General features: G+C 41.5%; 1 protein-coding gene across 6 annotated transcripts in view; it reads left to right on the top strand.

Moving 5' to 3' along the window:
• Positions 1-20,653, top strand: part of LOC134537017 (histone deacetylase 4) — a 184,555-nt gene that overhangs the window by 104,872 nt on the left and 59,030 nt on the right. For all 6 annotated transcript variants that reach the window (XM_063377206.1, XM_063377209.1, XM_063377208.1 and 3 more), the window contains exons 4-5: positions 14,001-14,143; positions 20,058-20,165. In XM_063377206.1, coding sequence (XP_063233276.1) covers positions 14,001-14,143; positions 20,058-20,165 — 251 coding nt within the window. The remainder of the gene's footprint in view (positions 1-14,000; positions 14,144-20,057; positions 20,166-20,653) is intronic.

Here is a 20,653-nt window from a genome sequence, read left to right as displayed (position 1 = left end):
TTTGGGAAATCTATTTAATACGTTTATGTTGAACGAACTTTCGGAATAATTATTAAATTTGGCTCAAATAATTTTTTTTCTTCAAAAAGGTCCGTACAAACATACTTGGTCGTAGAGTATCTATGGGTTGCGTTAGTAATGGCGAGAGACAGTTCACACCCAGGGCATGTTCACAACAATGCGACATTTGCTGCCGTCTCTATTGCAAACCCAGCGTTGAACTTCAGACATTCCATGTACTTCTGTCGTTAGATCACTGTTTCGTGTTATCTTTTTGTGTGATGGAATCTAGGCCAGCAAACGAAAAGAAAAAAAATTGGTTGTCTGTAAAGTCGGTTTACGGACGATAGTTTAACGTGACAACGTCATAACAAAACATTGATGAAATGATTGCATACTTTTATGAATAAAATTGAATCATTTTTATTTTAATAATAAAAAATAAATACTTGAAATTATACTAGTAATCAGATTTTTAAAATGCAAGAATAATTAACCTTTATTGCCGAAATTATTTTTGTTGTAATAAGCAATGAAAAACACATTAACTTTTCACTTCACTTTATAAACAGTCGAGTGGAAGAGAGATAGATGCGGCGCAATCGTACAATGAGCGTAACGAGACACGACTTAACGGGACAATGAGCGTAACGGGACACTTTTTCGTGCTGTGCAGCCGGCGTTCATCGATTTATTAGACGTTGTCACGTCAAAAATTTGGAGATAGTGAATGTGGTAGCCACATTAAAGAGAGGGGTGGAACCACTTCATTTGTTGTTACATCATTGACTTGTACCCAGCAAATGATTGCATGTGTTTTATTGCAGATTATTAAACATAAGACGTAACTGTGAGGACTCGCGAAAATGCCAAGTTGCCAGTTGGATAACTCTTATCGCAGTGTTTATCTGTGCGCGCTGATGACTTCTTGAGCGTTTGGCCTGCGTCAAAGTGTTGATTTCGCTTTGGCGTATTATAATATTGTTGCAAGCTCCGAGAGAGTCTTCTTGTGTAATAGACTTGGGCCTTGGTTTAAGTGGCCGAGACTCGAACCGAAATACGCCATCTTGGTTCCAACCATTTTTAGACTTTAACAAAGTTTTATCGTATAAAAACGAAAATTTGTCTTTATTAAGGCAGAAAACACACACTGAGATATTTTATGAGAAATTTTAAAAGAATGTTTATTTCATTATTAGTTGTAGACATTCCCATGATTAAATTTAACACTAAACGCCATTTTGTTCAAAGTGAAAAATATTTGCAGCGGAGAGTCACTTTCAAATTCAGGCATTCCATTAAATAATTAACTGTTATTTAACGAAATTGAATATGCAACTTTATACGATTCAAAAATTATTGCTATAAAACAAATCTTCTTAGCCTCCCTCCATTGGTAAATTAAAATAACTGAGCCATAAATCAGTGCCAACTACTATACACTACTCACCAGTTAAAGATGTGGCAGGTTATAGGTTTTTAATTACCTTGGACGTAATCATTTATAGCACAAGTAGAGGTTTGCTACAGATCTTAAAATAATTAACATTTATTAATACTTATACTTAAGAAATATAACAATTTTTAAATTATTCCAAAGTTTATAAATAATTAACTAAAAAAAGTTTTCGGAACCAACTTCAATATATGTATGAACTATGGTTTTAGTTACCATGTTTCTTGAAATAATATAAATATTATTAGTTTAATTTAAAATAGAAACTTGTTTCTATTTAAAAAGTACAACTTTAAAACATTTCCACTTCTAAATTCAGAGAGTAACTTAAAATTACGATAATTTTACATAATAATTGATTATTATGAAAACCTCAATCTGTTTTAGTCACACCTAATAATTTTAAGCCATTGTCAAACAATAATTATATAATCTTTTGATTAGTTACAAAGGTAAATTCGAGTCACTTAAATTACATAGATTTTAAAATCCAGTATTTTTAGTACAACCGTCTTTTTTTTCTAACACATAAAAATTCTAATTACAATTTTCTTTTAGAATTTTTTTTTTGTTTTTGCCGGTACACGTGCGAATCAATGATTTTTTTTTTAATTTTAATTTTTTTATTTCGTGGGGACGGAAATAAGAAAAATTGTTTCCTGCTGTGGATAAATCACGGGGCGAAATCATTCCGCGCAAGTTTTTTTTTTCTTTCTTTCAAGCCGGCGCGGCGGTGTGATTGACGAATCGCGTGCCCCGCATTCATTCCCCCGTGGTGGGCTGTAAAAGGGGGGGGGGGGGGGGGGACATGTCTCGATCTGCAGTATGTAATTGGTATCTTGCCTCGTGCACGCAGGCTAGCCGCTAGCGCCGAGTGAAATATTGCCCGTCTTGGCCCGCGGTGTGTGTTCGTGGTGCGTATTAATTATTTTTTTTCTTCTGCGACGTAGAAAAGGTTTTTTTGAAAAGTCCTGTGTTCAGAAAAGGCCATTCACTCTGTTTCTTAAAACAAGAATTGAAATCGTGACACATTTGATGTTACTAGCCGTTGTTCAGATTTAGACAGTAACAAGGGAGCCAACAGTGTGAGTGACCCTTGTAAAATTTGTTAAAGTTTAATGATTTATTAGTCTTTTAATAAAAAAAACTCTTTATAAGGGTTTCTAGATTTGTCACCGTAGAATTAAGTTATTTGTTACGAAAATGTAATTTGTGTATGTTACATGTTGGACGAATAGTTTATTATTGGCAAAAAAAATTCAAAATATTTATGAATTTTAAAAAAAAATTTATCTCAAAAATATTTATTTTTTGATGCAATGGTGTAACTAAGTGGTTGTGAGGACTGACGAAAATAGAAGAAGTACAGTAAGAAATAATGTTCGCAGGCTTTCACGGCCATTGTCTAAAGCAGCTCGGCTTCAGGGTTGTAGCCGCGTCCTTGTCGAATAATTCAACCGACGTTTCTGGTCGACATTGCAGTCGCCATCATCAGGGAGCAGTTACCTACTGACTGGTAACTGGTAACTGCTCCCTGATGATGGCGACTTCAACGTCGACCAGAAACGTCGGTGAATTATTCGCCAAGGACACGGCTACAACCCAGAAGCCAAGCTACTTCAGTAAAGAAATTATATGATTGTCGAATGTAAATCAACTTAAATATTGATATGTGATACGTAATATTATTATTGACGTGATAACGTCTTATAAATCGATGAACGCCGTCTGAACGCACGAAAAAGCATGACTCATTGTCACGTTCCGCCTGAGCCGACCGCGTGCAAGAACCGGCCAACCACCGTGCGAGAAAATCTTCTATAATATCAAACAGGTTAAGGCGGGCTTTTTAAAAGTGGCAATTTAAAAAAATTTGATTTATTTGTCCAATTTCGTCATTTTAAATTAACAATTTATGGACATTGATTTGATTTGCTAATTATTTCTATAACTAATTGTTCGTGATTATATTTAGACGAATTATTTAAATTAAATTTGCAAAAACTGTAACTAATATTTGAAAATAAAAAGTATGCAATTTTATATTAATGTTTTCTTTAACGTTATCACGTAAAATTATCGTCCGTAAACAGAATTTACAGACAACCCCCCCCCCCCTTTTTTTTTTACTAAATGAAAGCGAGTCTTGGAGCGACGACGACCGTGGACGATGTCTCCGTCGACAAGCCTAAGGTGTACATCAAGTTCTGTCCCTGCCCGAACACGCCCGAATATTCACCTTCGGCCGACCTCGGGATTTGTTTTATTTTTGCGCAGGAAAATATGAATTCAAATATTAAAAGTGGTCGGTTAGGTTAGCTACATTAAAACACTTTAAAACACGATGGACGGTTAGTTAGGTTAGTGTAGCTACATTAAAATAAACAGAGAAATATAATTTGATTTTAATTTTTTTTTCCTAACCTAACTAAAACTAAGTGTATTTTGGAGGCCGAAGCCTATACGCCTAGTCATGCTGGGATTAGCCATGCAGGGAGAGGGTCGCATGCATCACGTGCTAGGAGGGGGATTGGCCAGCCATGGCAGCGATTGGCGCCATGACTAACTCCCCTCACTCTTAAATCTAGACTATAACTAGAGATAGGTTGGGCCCAGGTAAAACCTGCATAGACACAGGGAAAACCCTGGGCACATTCATGCGGGATGCAAATTGGCATGCATTACGTGTAGGAATTTACAGGAGACAGGATGGTTTGGATGAAGTGTTGGACAGCGTAGAAAAGAGTCTACCATGCGGGGGTTGGGCACTTGGACTCGTGGTCCGCTCTGCTAATTGTCCAGTACTGGATTTAGTGACCAGGGACGCAAGCGCTCCTGGTGGTGAGTGGTTGCACTGACCACTCCGCCGCCAGTCAGCACCTAAAAAACTAAGAAACTAAGACAGAAAACAGATAAATGACTTACAAACTAGGCATTTCGTTACGAAATATGCAAACTCCTAACTCAGGGATGGACGTGCAGTGCTTAAGATAAATATAAATATGTATATAAATGAACCCGAGGTTGGCCGAAGGTGAATATTCGGGCGTGTTCGGCCAGGGACAGAACTTGATGTACATCTTCAGGCTTGCCGTCTCGGTCGGTGCGGGCGGTCTCTGAGCGCGCGTGGTTGCCAGATGTGCCGGGGCGAGACGGCTGACGTGGCAACGTGGCGGCGCGCCGCGGTATCTGAGGAAGTGTGTGCCCCCAAGGAGGCTGGCTGGCTGGCTGGCTCTTATCTGCGCGTCGCTTCTGCCGCGGACTCGGCGGGCGCGGGGAATATTCCAGTCCTTGCTTCATCGACTTGCTCGAGGGAGTCCGGTCAACTCCAGTGGCGGACGCGGGAGTTGTGGCGAGGAGGGGGACGTATACATAGGGGCAGGCATTTTTTCGCGAATAAATCTTAGCGCCTATTAGACTGCAACAAAGTATACCCGTACCAGTGGTTTCTTCCTTGTGATTGGCGGCCGTCTGCGAGAGAAGTCGTTTTCTTGTTTGACTGGGCCAATCAGGACTTGTTTGCTTCCGCACTGAGTCACGGTGATTGCTAGGGACCGGAAAAATTCGCGGATTCAATGACCTCTAGGATAGCCTCCATTATCCTCTGCACATCTCAAACACGAGTGTTAGTTGGGTGCTAAATTGTGAGGCGTCTCCACTGGGTAGCGTGTGATTCGACGCTTCTTCGGTCGATAGTCTCTCATTGGCCCAGAGAGTTCCAGTTAAACCGCGAGCCAATAGCAGAACCAGCAGAATTATACACATATTTGAATTTCAGCCTATCACGAAATTAATCCGCGAATTTTTCCGGTCTCTAGTGATTGGTGTTGTAAAAATCTACATTGACCTGAAAGAAACTCACCCAATTAAGAAACACAGATGATTCTACAGTGTTTACACAGTTAAAACACTTTCAGCTAGTCTTGGAATCTTTTCGCGAAATTTGCATGTCCCTACGTATACAACAAATACCCCCCCCCCCCCCTTCTCCACAATTCTCCTTCCCGAGGTGGAGAACACATTTGCAAAATATCAGTGAAAGCAGTATGTTATTCTCTGTTTGCAGTAGCCAAGAAATATGTTTGTAATTATAACTTTGTACAACACACAATTATATTTTTTGCATACATGAAATACGTTTTTTTTTCTCGAGATAATGCTAAGTATTTAACTTACGAAAATATGGCGCATTATTTTTATATTTTAATTGCTGTTTCATTCGAGATTTTTTTTTAAACCAGGGATGGCACAGTACAAAAATAAAACAGTATATACAAAAAAAAAGACAATGGCGTCAAATTTTAATTATTAAATTATGTTCTAAACATTTGGTTGAAAAACCTGTTGAAACCAGGATGGCGTCTCTCAGTTCCATCTCCGTAGAATAAAAAAAATAGAATACTGTCATTAAATGCTCTTAAGGAAATGGAGTGGAAAATATGTTTCCAAAATTTATATTCCAAATTTTTTTTTTACAGCGTTCAATGTTCAAGAGACATTGCAAAAAAAAATATTGTTTAATATAAAGTAGTGGCTAAATTTTTGTGCTCCTTGACACATCGAAACAATCACAACGCTAATGGCAGAAATCGCGCATAAGAAAGAGAGAGAGAGAGAGAGAGAGAGAAAGAGAAAGATTGTCATGCGCACCACCAACTAAGCATGGGTAGAGACTGGAAAAATTCGCACTTTGGATGACCTCCAGGATAGACTCCACCATCCCCTACACACTCGGGCAAACGCCACCTTCTCATTGGCTACTGACTCGTGTCACCTGTCAACTGGGACGCTTGCGATTCGATACTTTTTTTTTGGTTAAAGGTTTTTCATCGGCTCAAAGTCATTCAGATAAACTGTGAGCCAATCAGAGAAGCAATATAAAGGTACAGTTGTTTGGATTATAGCATATCGTGAAACGAATCCGCGAATTTTTCCGGTCTCTAAGCACGGGCCACGCTATGCAGTCCAGCCAGGCTCTGGTGCGAACACTTTCTGAAACGAAGCGCTTGGAAACCATCACGGGCCGGTAAACTAGGCCTGGAATGAAGTGATCCACACACAGTGGCGAGCACCAACCAGGTTGTCTGCGTATCGCGGTCTGTTTGTGCCTGGGTGGACGGGAACAGACGCCAGTTCCCGAAACAATGACAGCTGTTTTGTCTTGGGAAGCCTCCTGCTGTGTTCGTTGACGGTGTCGTTGTTGTTGCCCTAGAATACCGGTTTGTTTTTCATCGTTTGTGTTCCGTCTGTTTTTGTTGCAGTAGTCTGTCTGCATGCATATCCTGTTCTTGGTGAATCTGTCTCGTCACTGTATTCGTCTGTGCTGTTATTATTTGACGCGACAACGTCTAATAAATGGATGAACGCCGACTAGACGCACGAAAAAGTGTTTCGTTGCGCACACTGTCCCGTTACGCTGTGTCCCGTTACACTCATTGTGCGCTTGCGCCGCATCTATCTCTCTTCCACTCGATTGGAACAACCACCGATTTGACTTTTTCGAGCCACATTAAACTTGAAACACTCCCATTCGTTTCCTACTTTTCCTATCATCGTCCTATCCTTATAACAGAACAACACAGATTGGAAGGCATTGGAATGCCCCATCGGCGGGCAGGTCTGCTGGTCGAGCACAGGGCAGCCACGACGCTACACGGTCCCTTCGTCCCTTGAGCGTTTTCAACTAATTCTGAACTGGAGGTCTTCATGCCTGAAAATTATTCCGATGATATAATTGTTGGCCAATTTTCACTCTTCCGTAAACAGAACTACCCACCCGCAGTGAGCGCATTCTTAAATTTTTTTTCTTCGTAAACTGACACTGCACTCCGATATTTTGAACCATGGCTTGAGGCTGGAATTAAGGAAGTCCCTCACTGAGGATGTGAAACAGGGTTAGTTAACGTAAACGTGAAAACTTATGTTTTTTATTGAAAAAAAAAACTTTCTGTACATTTTAAAGTTTTTTTCCGGTTTTTAGCAAGAGGGGCCGACAGAAATTCACGGGGTTGGGGTGGGGGGGGGGGGAGGGGGTGTGTACAACCCGAGGATTTTTTGGATGAAGTTTTTTTTTACCGACAAAAGACATGCATGCGATAAGCATAAAAACTTATGTGCAGAAAGTTTTCCATAAGACATAGTTTTTACACGATTTTGCAATCGTAAGCGGGCTCCCTCAGTGATGTTTGGAGGAGGGTAGTGGGGGGTTGGAGGGTATGCAGTCAGCATGTAACATACGAGCCTCACATCCAGGGAGGACGTGTGTCGGTCTGCAGATGAGCGCGCCTGCCACGAGCAGTGGAGGATGACGGGTCGTTACCACAACGCCGAATGCCAAATTGACCGCAACGCCGACAGCTAGAAAACTGCTGCGTACCACAATGCCGAAATACAGTAACGCCGAAAAATGTTGCTACGTGGAAGGGGGAAGGGGGGGGGGCACAGGAACAAAACGAAAAACAACTGAATGAATTTGTGTGCTAACCTTACCTAACCTAACCTTTGTGGCAGTCCTGCAATGACATTTTTCAGCGTTAATGTATTTCGGCGTTGTGGTACACAGCAGTTTTCTAACTGTCGGTGTTGTAGTCAATTTGGCATTCGGCGTTATGGTTTTCGGCGTTATTGTACGTTCGGCGTTGTGGTGCGTCCCCGAGCATGACAATGGAGGCAGCGGAGGGATGGGGTGAAGGAGGTGGAAGGGGGGGGGGGAGGTGGAGGATCCTCCCACGACTATTCTTAATGTCAGCGCGCTATTCATAGCGCAACCCGGCCGAGAGTGGCGGGATAACAAACGGCCGTGAAATTGTGTAAACGTCCAGGAATAAAAACGCGCAGTCGCGGTCGGCACCGCGTCTCAGCGGGGGTTAGGAAGGGTGTGGAGGGGGTTAGGGGGTGTTGCTTGAGAAATGGCGACTTTCCCTACCTTGGCGTCTGCTCGACTTGCTACGATGTAGCTCTCTCTCTCTCTCTCTCTCTCTCTCTCTCTCTCTCTCTCTCTCTCAGCCTCTCAGCAGGTGGGCGTGTGGTGCCTTTGTTCAGTGTGCGTGTGTGTGTTTGGACCTTGCAAGGGATGCCATTTTGTCGACAACATTCAGTACTAGCTGCTTCGCTTGCTCATTTTAGAGACCTGCAAAATTCGCGGATTCATTCGGTGATAGGCTAGAATTCATACACACATACATCTCAGATGATTTTGCTATTGGCTTACTGTTCATCTGGACGAATCTCAACCAGTTATAAACCCTCTCAACCAAAGAAGGATCGAATCACAGACGAACCAGGTGAGACGACTCACAAGTCGGCAGCCAATGAAATGCGTTGTTTGCCCGAGTGTACAGGGGTATGTGCAGTCTATCCTGAAGGCAATCGAAACCGCGAATTTTGCAGGTCTCTACGTCATTATACATGTCCATCCTCGTGGGGTTCGCCACTGCCGCGTCTTGGGGAAAAAAAAGGGGGGGGGGGGGGACCTAAATCGAATTTCGAATACCAACTTACATTGCCAAAAAAAAAATTAATGTAACTTAGGTAAGCGGGAAGACACAATGACACAATAAACCAAATACTTGTCGGTATGATGGCGAAGATGGTTATAGAAATCTGTCAAAATATCCAGAAGTCAATGAAGTATCAACATTGGGATGACCGTTGCCATGGAGATTAGGTATGGATTGAGATTAATTATTGTTATTTTTTTATATAACAAGAAATAATACTTAAGAATGGTAAGAAAACTGGTATGATCTCAAATAAAATAAAAAGCCCATTTTCCGCGCTTTGTACTCTTGCATCCGTTCATTGGCACTTTTTGGTGCCTCTTTTGGAGGTTTATTACCTACCTAGTTGCCTTTCATAATACTTCTCATCTGCTTCTCCTTTTTATTATTATTAGGCTTAATGTTAAATCACGATCTCCAGATGAATAAAAAAAAATTTGTTGTCGGTAAAGTCGGTTTACGGACGATAGTTTAACGTGACAACGTCATAACAAAACATTGATGAAATGATTGCATACTTTTATGAATAAAATTGAATATTTTTTATTAAATAATCACTATTTTGTATGGATACATAGAAGGAGTGAAATGAAATCTACAATTTAATTGATAAATTTACTTTTATTTGCACTCATTAATTCAAATATGTTTATTACTTTTAACGAAGAGATTATTTTAACTATAACTTTTATACATGTTGGCTATTTAACTTCTTCCAATCTGTGTTATTCTAAAACAATACTTTCACGACACTCTTCGACAGTACTGATTCGCACAAGTGATATCAAAAGCGTTTGTTCATCCGTAATTGAGGCGCAACTTCTGGAGGGTCGTGTGTTGTTACGAACCGGCGCCGCCAGGCAAAGTTAACTGCCGTGTGTGTGTTCGGAAGTGACCGCAATTCCTCTTCGGGATACGTCTCATGGCAATGCCAGAGTCCAGACACTACGGCTATGTCACGCGCGGCTCGATGTTGCCCGGTTCTCTTGAAGAAGGGGGAAGGGAGGGGGAAGGGGATCTATTTCCGTCTATTTTCAAACTCCGGAAATGTATTCAGCGGTCACTTCCTCTCCTCCTCCTCCCCTCCCCTTTTCCTTGGAACATTGACGTCCGGTAGTGTCGAGTCGTTTGGTTGTCCGATGTTCGTCTGAGTGCCCGCGCCTCACTCTTCCCTCGTTCGTGCGTTTCCGTGTATTTCCGTGGACCCTCGGGGGGGGGGGGGGGCGAAGTGTGACCGCAGCGGATCGTGTGACAGCCGGGGAGACACTTCTGCCACGCTGTCATCCGACGACGATCAAACTTTTTTTTTGTTTTTGGCAGTATTATTACATCCTCGTGTGTGTGACGTCACGTGCTGACCCGACCTTCGTCGCAGCAAGTTCGACCTCGGCGTCGGGATTCCCGTTTATGTGGCGCGTGTTTTCAAAATGATTCCTCCGATTTCCACGAGCCTGTAGCTTTGTCTCCGAATATCGTAACTGTTCCTCCCGAAAAAAAAAAGTAACTTTGAAATACATATATGTGTCATTATATACATATGTCAATCTTCGACTGGATATTTGAATTAATGATGAGTAGAGACCTGCAAAATTCGCGCATTAATTTCACGATAGGCTAGAATCCAAAAAGTTTGCATTTTTTTTTCTGCTTCGGTGATTGGGCCAAAGTATACCTGAAGGACTTTGGGCCAATGGAAAAATGTAAACAAAAGAAGTAGCGAATCGCGAGCAACCCAGTTAACAGGTGCTGCGAGTCGGTAACCAATGAGCAGATGCAATTCGCCCGAGTGCATAGAGGATCGTGGAGTCCATCCTACAGGTCAGTGAAAACGCGAATTTTTCCGGCCTCTAATGATGAGATAACGAGGGTATTATTTTCTCCGGTAGCACACACATTGTTTTCATTGTTGAATCAATGGAAAACATTATCCTTCCTAATATTTATTTGCGCCTTTTTTTTTTTTCAAAAAAAAGGCGTTTAATATTTATGTTTGTTTAACGTTGTTTTTATTTTTAACGGTAATGTGTTAACATCTGATCACTTCTATAATAACTGAAGTGAATAAAATTGTTAGGTATATGATTGTTCGTCCATAATGTAAAGAATAACTCTTTTTTAAAACTATATGTGTAGTGAAGTTGAAGCCAATCCAAAAATCGGCAAGCTTACCGTGTGTACTGTAGATGTAAAGAATGACCTGAAACATAACACACGCCCGTAAAGGCTTATAGCTGGAGGAATCGTGGAACGCTAGCGACGTCAGGAGAAACACTGGTGGCCCCTGCAAGGCAGACTCGCCGCTTCGCACGCGCGCTGCGGGTTGCCTACCGCCGCAGGCGCCAACTCGGCTGACGCACGCACAGCCAACAAGGTTTTTTTCCGTGTAATGGATGCCTTCGTTTGCTCTTAGGCACTACCCGTGTGTAAACAAACACATCCCCGTATCCTTCCGCGGCGAACATCAACATTTGCCTGCTGCCACAACCGCGGACATCATGATGTAGTACAGTTTAGCATGAAAATAGGCCCTTACTCAGATACATGTTTATTTAGACGTCTCATGATCTGATGCAGAGGTGCTTGTAGCAAGCTTTTTTGATAATTTTTTTTTCGCAAACAAACAAAAAGTAAGGAAATTATGAAATATATATATTTTAATTAAGAATTTCCTGCATAAGATCTAAGATAAGATCAAAGTAAATTCTTGTCTTATGCGTATGCTGCCTTCGTTGGCTTACGATTAGCCGTTGGAACTTCCAAAATAAGTTGATGTAAACTATGCAGTGCGTGTACTCGTAAAACACGTTTGCTGTTTTTTTTACTCATTATCTATTTTACTGCACTCGTGAAATATCAAAGAAAATTCAGGGATACCAAATGCAGATGATTCCAAATATTGGAATGTTTATTGTTGTCACCACCTGCATCCAAGCACTGTTTGGTATGCTAGGGATCAGAAATGTCCTTTCTTAAATGCATTCCTCAAGATTTCAGTCCTAATTTGCTGTCTAGTTTTCATTAGCACCTTCGTAACTCTGAGTTAATGCTATATCTATGATTTAGGCTAATTGCACACGCAGTACTTATTAAATTACTATTTTCTGTTTGGCTTCATCGAGTAAACAGGATTGTGTTTCCTCGGCTACATTTGCTTCTCTTGCGTCATTCTTGACTTCGTCTTCATTTTCTATCTTCTCTGTGTCGGTTCTCTGATAGTTTGTATCTTACTATCAGTTCACTTCCCGAATGCCGTCCTTATTTTTGTATTCTTCACGTAGATCTTCTTACCTTTCCTCGTCCGTTATCATGTTTAAGGCGCCTGCCTGGTCAGGGGTGTATTTGTGTTAGTAAGTCAGGATAGTAAGGGCGAAGCTTGCTGGTGCTTCTAGCGTGGTATCGCCTCTAAGAGCAAGACTTTGGACTGGCGCGCATTGGGTAACTATCAGATTCTAGTGGCAATAATAACATTATCTGGCGGAGGAATTAGGATAATGGTTAAATGGAGTTACATCGAGTGCTTTCAAGTTTCATACCTAAATATTACTCTGGAATTACGCGTTTTAGTTATTTTCACTGTCCAAAAAATACAGTTTTTAAAAAATAACTCCGGAAACAGAAATAATCGTCCGCCCTCAGCGTATTCTTAAATACATTTTTTTTGTAAACAGACACCACTCGGATATCTTGAGCAGTCTTCGAAACTCGTTCCCCCCCTCCCCTAAATCTCTGCAGATCTTATGTCCGGGTAGGCGGGGCCCTTGTTACAACTTCGCAAACTAGAACAGCTTTCAAAGACGCTAATAGGTTTTTTTTAACGAATAAAGTCATACAGGAGTTTAAGACAATAATACAAAAACATTTCAAAATTTTGGTCTATTTTTTTTATAAAGTATATTTAATATACTGTAACGAGTGGGGGAAACAGGTCCGGAAAGGATGGCCCAATTAATTAAATACGTTTTTATTTATTATCAAATATTTACACTATTCTTTTAGTTAAAACAATTTAATTGTCGGTCCACAAATTAATCGGAGTTTACTCTCTACACTATACTGCCCTTCTCTTGCCTCGCCCCTCTGTCTCGACACACTGCCTCGCATAGTTCTCTATGCATGCCATATTTCATTTTCTCTGCAACTGCAACATCTCCAAAGTTTCTTCAATATTCCACGATGAAACGATACATCATGGTTCGTGCCTTTACACATTAATACTAATGAATGAACTCAGAGTTCACCGAAAGTAAAACTATTATTAATATCCGGGAAAAAAATCCTCTGATTCACTATTGACACAAGGAACGCAGGCACAAAGGAGATGAATACCACGGTGGAACACTTACAAAAGGGAATGCGCGTGAAATTGGTTTTCGGTCGTGTATTTTTTTCAATTTTTCAACAGGTTGTAATGCGAAGTAGCTTGGCTTCTGGGTTGTAGCCGTGTCCTTGGCGAATAATACTTTACTAGTTTTGACTGAAGAATACAAATACATGATAAAAGATCTCAGTAACCGTGTGAATAATTTATATTTAAAATGAACATCCACACAGTGCTAAGGTGTCAATAGTTATGTTATCACCTTAGATTCATTACCCATTTGTGGTGTAAGCAGATAAATTTTTATCGTTAAGGTCAATAGTCATCCTAAATTTTCGTTCAACTGTTTTTCTTTTTCGAACTGCAAGCAAATTGCAGCACACACACCAAAAACCTGAACAAAGCTTGAAGTAACTTGGCTTGTGGGTTGTAGCCGTGTCCTTGGCGGCAGTTACCAGTCAGCAGGTAACTGCTCCCTGACGATGACGACTTGCAATGTCGACCAGAAACGTCGGTTGGCTCTAGAGGGTACCAAGCAGGCCGCGTGTGTGTGTTGCAGAGATGGCGCGGGAATGTCTGGCGAGCACGAGGTTGCAGTGTGTTTGTGGGCTCCGTGGTGGGCTGTACAGGAGGGTACCAAGCAGGCCGTGACTCCGTGTGGTGGGCTGTATAGGACAGGCGAGGGTTCTAGAGGGTACCGAGCAGGCCGTGTGTGTGTGTGTTGCAGAGATGGCGCGGGACTCCCCCATGGGCAGCCCGGCGCTGTCCCGCCGCAACCAGCTCAACAACTACCACCACCACCACCAGGCGCAGCACCATCAGCTCGACCCCAACCTGCAGGAGGACGCCTTCCAACAGCAGATACTGCAGGTCGGTCCCATCATCATGCCCCCTGCACGGCTGTTCCCACACAGTTGAAAATGTTCACCTCAAATTTACAAAAAAAAATTCTGGTCACAAATTATCCAGAGATCTTCGGTTATCTTGGTAAGATTGCGGAAATTGCACTGAACATAAATCAGGAAGAACCATCTTAGTATACCACCAAAAAACATTCAAAAACTTTTTTAAGTCAAACAGCAAGGACACCCTTCTTCCTTACATTGCCTGTTCACCCTGTTCACAGTGGAGCACGGAACTAGGAATACGGAGTAGTTTTTTTACTAAGCTTCAGTTATCTGCAATTTCGAAGAAATCTTCGTTTATTTGTCGTTATTTCTTCGTTAAAAAGTCAGTAAATTTACAGTTTTTCTAACAGTGTAGAGACAGGAAAAATCCTCTAGGATTAACTCCAAAACCCCCTACACACTCCGGAAAATGCCATCTTTGGCTACTGACTCGTGACACCTGTCAAGTGGGACGCTTGCGATACGATACTTTTTTTGGTTGAAGGTTTTTCAATTGGCTCAAAGTCCTTCAGATAAACTGTGAGCCAATCAGAGAAGCAATATAAAGTCACAGTTGTTTGGATTCTATCATATGGTGAAATGAATCCGCGAATTTTTCCGGTCTCAAGCTATTCCTCACCTACACTCTTTTCACAACGTCACTTAACCTAAATACAGGGTACACTCATGGTTACTGTTTAATTGACGTGATAACGTCTTATAAATCGATGAACGCCGGCTGCACGCACGAAAAATTGTCACGTTCCACCTGAGCCGAGCGCGTGCAAGAACCCGGCCAACCACCGTGCGAGAAAATCTTCTAGATAATATCAAACAGTTTTAAGGCGGGTCTTTATTTTAAAAGCAGCAATTTTAAAAAAAAGATTTATTTGTCCAATTTCGTCATTTCAAATTAACTATTTATTGACTTTGATTTTATTTCAGTTTATTTCTATAACTAACGTTATCACGTAGCCTAATAAAATTATCGCCTGTAAACCGACTTTACAGACAACCCCCTTTTATAAAAGTCCAAACTTAGTTTATTTATAAAATATCCATTATGTTTTTCTAGTTTGTACAATTTTTTTTTGATAGTTAATCATTTAAAAAATAAACAGGGCTGGTCCCGGGCCCTGGATCCAGGGGTCCACCCAGCCCCACCCTTGTGGGGGCCATGCATATCATAACATGATTTACAACGAATCATACATCGAATTGGAGGTAAACTAATCTAGTTTTTTTTCTTACAAATGTTCAATGCGTGAACCTATAGTTATACGCCACACGTCCAAACCGAAGCCCAATCTTCCCACACTTTGGTTAACAAGTTCCGGAGTAATCGAAGCAATAGCATCTTCAATTCTGTGTCTCAACTCTGGCAAATCATTAGGTAGCGGCGGAACGTAAACACGATATTTTATAAAGCCCCGGAGGGGAAAAATATTGCGTGGCGTTATGTCAGGTGAACGTGGATGCCAGCGAAAAATAATACCAATCCAACGGTCAGGGACTTCGACATTCAACCACTCTCGTACAAAGTGATTCCAACGAGATACCTGTTAATGGTTCTCCCTCTACTTATCGCCATTGTTGCGTAGGTGACGCTGCAAACGAGAAAACAACAAAGCAGTGCTGAGTTACTCTTTAGTTGTGACCTTGAACCAAAGCTATATACACTGTATTTGGGGAAATAAACGTGCCTAGTATTATCGGATTTTTTTTGTCGTCGCGTTGGCCTCGGCGGAGGGGCGATAAAGCCTGATAGCATACCCGCCCGGTTATTTCCAGAAATGTTTCAGATATGGTAATGCCACCGCTCAGGTGGCGTGAAGCGTGTGTTCGTGTTGCCACACGCACGCTTAGCGCTGCGGGTGGCCGTGCGCGGAACTAACTCCTGCCTACAGGCCCGTATCTCGGCGTCACACGCACGAGTAGCGCTGCGAGCGGCCGTGCGCGGAACTAACTCCTGCCTACAGGCAGGGATGCCAACTTGAGGGTTTTCCCCCCAAATTTAGGGGGAACCAAAACTAAGATATTTTTTTTAGGGGGTACATTTATTTATGGGGATTTTTTTAGCGGGTACATTATTTAAGAAATTTTTTGAGAGCGTGAAATTTAAGTGTATATCTTTAAAACAAAGTGAAAAAAGAACAGCAACACAGATTGCATAGTAAGTAGTTTGTTTTTTTCTGTGGTGCCAAGGAATTAAAAAAAAAATAAGAATGATAATTAATTATTCGTGTTCAAATCTTTTCCATATTTAAAAAAAAACTAATAGCAAAAATATATGAAATGTTGGGAGACCGATACAGAACTTCAAGGTTAGTAAACATGTATTCTTTAAATCGAAATTATATTCGTACATATCTAAAATTGTAGATACTGAACGTAATTTTTCAAAATTATTATGCTCTGTTTGAGCAGAAAAATAAGGAAAGAAAAGAGAAAATATATTTTTTTTTTTTTAAGCTCTCAAATAGGGTGTACAATGACAACTTTAGGGGTTTGTAATCGAAGTCTAGGGGGATTTGAAGTTGGTCCTAGGGGGACCACTCTGTAGGAGTTGGCATCACTGCCTGCAGGCCCGTATCTCGGCGCCACACGCACCCAGACCTGCGGGTTGATTACCAACACACGCTTTGCGGCTTAAGTCGCGGCAAACAGGCCGAGGTCGTGGAGAACACCGCAGGAAGTAGCAACGCGATTACGAGCACCACATTTTACTGGCACGATTTCTTTTTTTCATAGCTGGGGCTGTAACCTGTAACGTAAACAATATTTTGAGGTTAGGAACTGTTTTACGGTAGTATTTCTATCTGTGATTCTGTGTTTGCTATGGAAACATTGACGACACAAATTTATTTTTCTCAGTCTTTAAATTAATTAATTATTGATAATTTAATTGCACTAGATAAATTTAAAATCTAAAAATTTATTTTAGTAGATCAGTGAGATACATGTTCTAGTGGAGCGCGGAGAGCACAGCAAGTTTACGCGAGTGTCTGTGATCAGCCGGGCGGTCAAGGTCGCGGGTTCGCAGACTTGCACGACCGTTCGACCAATACGCAGGGACTTATCTAAAGGGGGGAGGGGGGGGGGGAACCCGGCAGAGTAATTTCAGCGATGCTAACCGCACGACCACGAGACCATATTGGAAACAATTGTTTCAGATGTTATATATATATATATATATATATATATAATTAGTTTTGTGTTGTGGAAGTTTTAAAAACGTATGTAGTCGGCCATGTTTATTTCTTATAATGGTAGGCGGGAAATTAATAACCGTACCGATTGTGCTGAAAATCGGTGGACGATCGTTAAATTACATACTATTAATAATTCAAACAACGAAAATATGATTGAAAAGTCAAATCGATGGTTGTTCCAATCGAGTGGAAGAGAAATGCCACGCATGCGCACAATGAGCATAACAGGACACATCCGTAGTGGGACAATGTGCGTTACGGGACACTTTTTCGTGCGTGCAGCCGGCGATCATCGATTTATTAGACGTTGTAACGTCAAAAAAATGTTGGACGGCAGGTGAACTGGATTATTTATAGTGAAAGACCTAGAAATATTTGATAACTGGTATTTTTTTTCGCGTACTATCAAACTTGCGATGTATTTAAAAAATAAAACGCCTCGGGAAAGGTTTTTTTGGTTCGGTTGGTTTGAAAAAAAAAAAGTAGGGGGCGCCAATAGGAGTTCTTCCCGCGAGTGAATGTTAGTTTAGTCACGTCCCTGCCAATACGGAAACAGAAAACTGTGGGAGACGAATTTTATTTTATTTTCCACGTAAATAAATCATTCGCGACACAAACAAACATGTATTTTTAAACTGCTACAAAACAACTCATTGTCACAGTGTATACTTGAATTTTCATCGCCAGAAATAGACGTCTTCAAATAACTAACCTAAGTAAAACAGGTGTTACAAACTAGGAAAAATACCTTCATTTCTCATATTTGGAATCAAAATGAACTTCCATTAAAAAAAAAAAAAAAAAAAAAAAAAAAACAGTGTATTTCTTACACAGGGTCGTGTATCTTGGCACTATGCGTAAATAAACATAAACTCGCATTACGTGTTCATTCACTGCGTGCAAGTTCATTGATCACCCTTTTCCCGCCCTGGACATCACAAACAGCACGTAGGTCCCGATGCTTGTTGGGGGGGGTTTACGGCAAACTTGACGTGAATTCTATGAATGTCGTATTTTTCGTACGTTGGAGAAAAAAAAAAGGGGGGGGGGGGGTTATGAAAGAAGCTTGGCGACTCGAAAATAGGATACCGTGAAACGCCCACCACGGCCAAACTATACACCCGAGGCTAATAATAGCTGCGCCGCCGTTAAGCCCGCTCTGCTGACGACGACGGGAAACGCTGGCGCAAACTTGCGACGGAATGCTTCCAGATATCTCAGAAGGAAGCGGTGCGAAATTTAACTGGCCATAACTTGAGCGGTTACAGCACACCAGAGCCCATTGTGTGGATAGCTGCGGACAGCGCAGACGTGATTCACGTGTCAAAAAAAAAAAATCCCGGCAAGGAAACGAATCGGCAACCGTTTTAATAAACGGTGCCCCTGCGCGAGGCTAGAAACTGGTTCCAACGCATTCTAGCGGGTGTTTTTTCAACCATAGATTCAACAATACTAGAGATAGCACCGTCGCACAAAAAAAAATAACTGGTTTTTTTTTTCTAATTTTTTTCAAGTACTATTTTACGTTGCGATTATTTCTTGTTATGGCCATTATTGCAGTTTCATTTGACACACCAACACGGTTGGTACGTCCCCCGAAGATCACGAAGGGAAGCCTTCTTTTCACAGACGAGAGAGCCAAAACCCGAAGTTCCCCGAAGTTCATGCTTTTTTTTTTCCGTATCTTTAATGTAGCTATCCTAACCAAATCAACCGTCCACAATGTTTTTAAGTATTTATAATGTAGCTAACCTAACCTAATTGACCATCGGTATCCTTTAATCAACACCGCCATATTTATTTACAATGAACAAAAAAAAACCGAAGATGCACGATCGGACGTTTGGCTCTCTCGTCTGTGAAAAGAAGGCTTCCCTGATCACGAAAGCGACTACATACGAGTTAACGGCGCCAGACGCGGGTCCGCCAACCGGACGGAATCAACGGAAGAAGTGGTTATGTTTGAATGATCCTCGCACGTCTAACCCGACAATCCAACTTCAACTAGAGGTGGGTCGAAAAGTAACATTCTGCTACTTTGTAATTGATACATGCCTGTATCAAGTACTGCATATGAGTACACTATTCAAGTATCAAGTACTTTAGTATCAGTTTAGAATTCGCCTGGAACAACACCACGGCCAATGTGCGCAGAACCCGATCGCAGATAACGGTCACTTGGGCGGAGCTTGTGAAAGGGGAGGGAGCGACACGACGAATAAGAGATAAAGAAGGGAAAGAATGTTGGGGTGGAAGTACAGGGGAAGGCGTTGAAGGAGAGGCGCAGAGCGAAATTGTTACGAGTCGTTTTGTTTATTGTCCCATATCAAAGTACGCTCAGTGCGCAGTGCGTGTTTCTTGCGAAGACTGAAGACTCAAGATTACGAAAGGCGTGGAAAGAGAACACAGATACCAATTTTTCGACTACGAAGAATGTAGAATGAGAAAACTGATACCTTTTTTACACTGGTGATGACGGCACGGAGGATGTGTAACCTGTAACGAGAATGCTGATACATTGTTTGCTTCCCGGGACCGCTACTGCTGTAGCTGATACAGAAGTATCAGCTACTTGTAACCATTACATTACCGTATCAGTAACTGGTTGAAACAGATAACGAAAATTGCTGTAACATCCCACCTCTAGTTCCACGGAGCGGTCACGGAGGTGCTCGTGTGTTGCAGCTGAAGAAGCAGCAGCACCTGCAGCACCAGCTGCTGCTCCAGCACTTCCATGTGCAGCAGCAGCAGCTGGCGGAGCAGCACGAGCAGCAGCTGCGGCAGCATATCCAGGTAATGTCGCCGGCCGCTTGCAGATGTTGCCTCTCCCGGGGCTACAGTAGAGTTACCGATGTCACAGTTATTACGCCCAGGGTGTCCACAAGGAAAAAATATTTCTTACCAACTTAGGTGAGAAAAAGTACTAGATTTGGAAAAAAAAAAAAAGACTAAATTATAATTTGTTATGGTTTTTAACAATTTAGGAAGTTATTATGACATTGCAATGCTCTAACTTAAATATCACGCCACACACACATACATTCCATAGTTTTTAAAAATAATTACGCTTAATAATAAAACATATTGGAGTTACTATAATAATATTATATTAAAGAAAAATGTACTAGATCTGTACTAGACCACTAAAAAAGTTATAAAAGTACTAGATCTAGTACGAAAGTACTAACTGTGGACACCCTGATTACGCCCCCACCCAGCGATTGATCCAAGAGTTCTGACCGCCCCTAGGCTAATTATGAGAACGTGCCCCCGCCAGGTGA

The sequence above is a fragment of the Bacillus rossius genome, chromosome 11 (assembly GCF_032445375.1).
Source record: "Bacillus rossius redtenbacheri isolate Brsri chromosome 11, Brsri_v3, whole genome shotgun sequence".
NCBI lineage: Eukaryota > Metazoa > Arthropoda > Insecta > Phasmatodea > Bacillidae > Bacillus > Bacillus rossius.
This window is presented reverse-complemented; position numbering and strand designations above follow the sequence as displayed.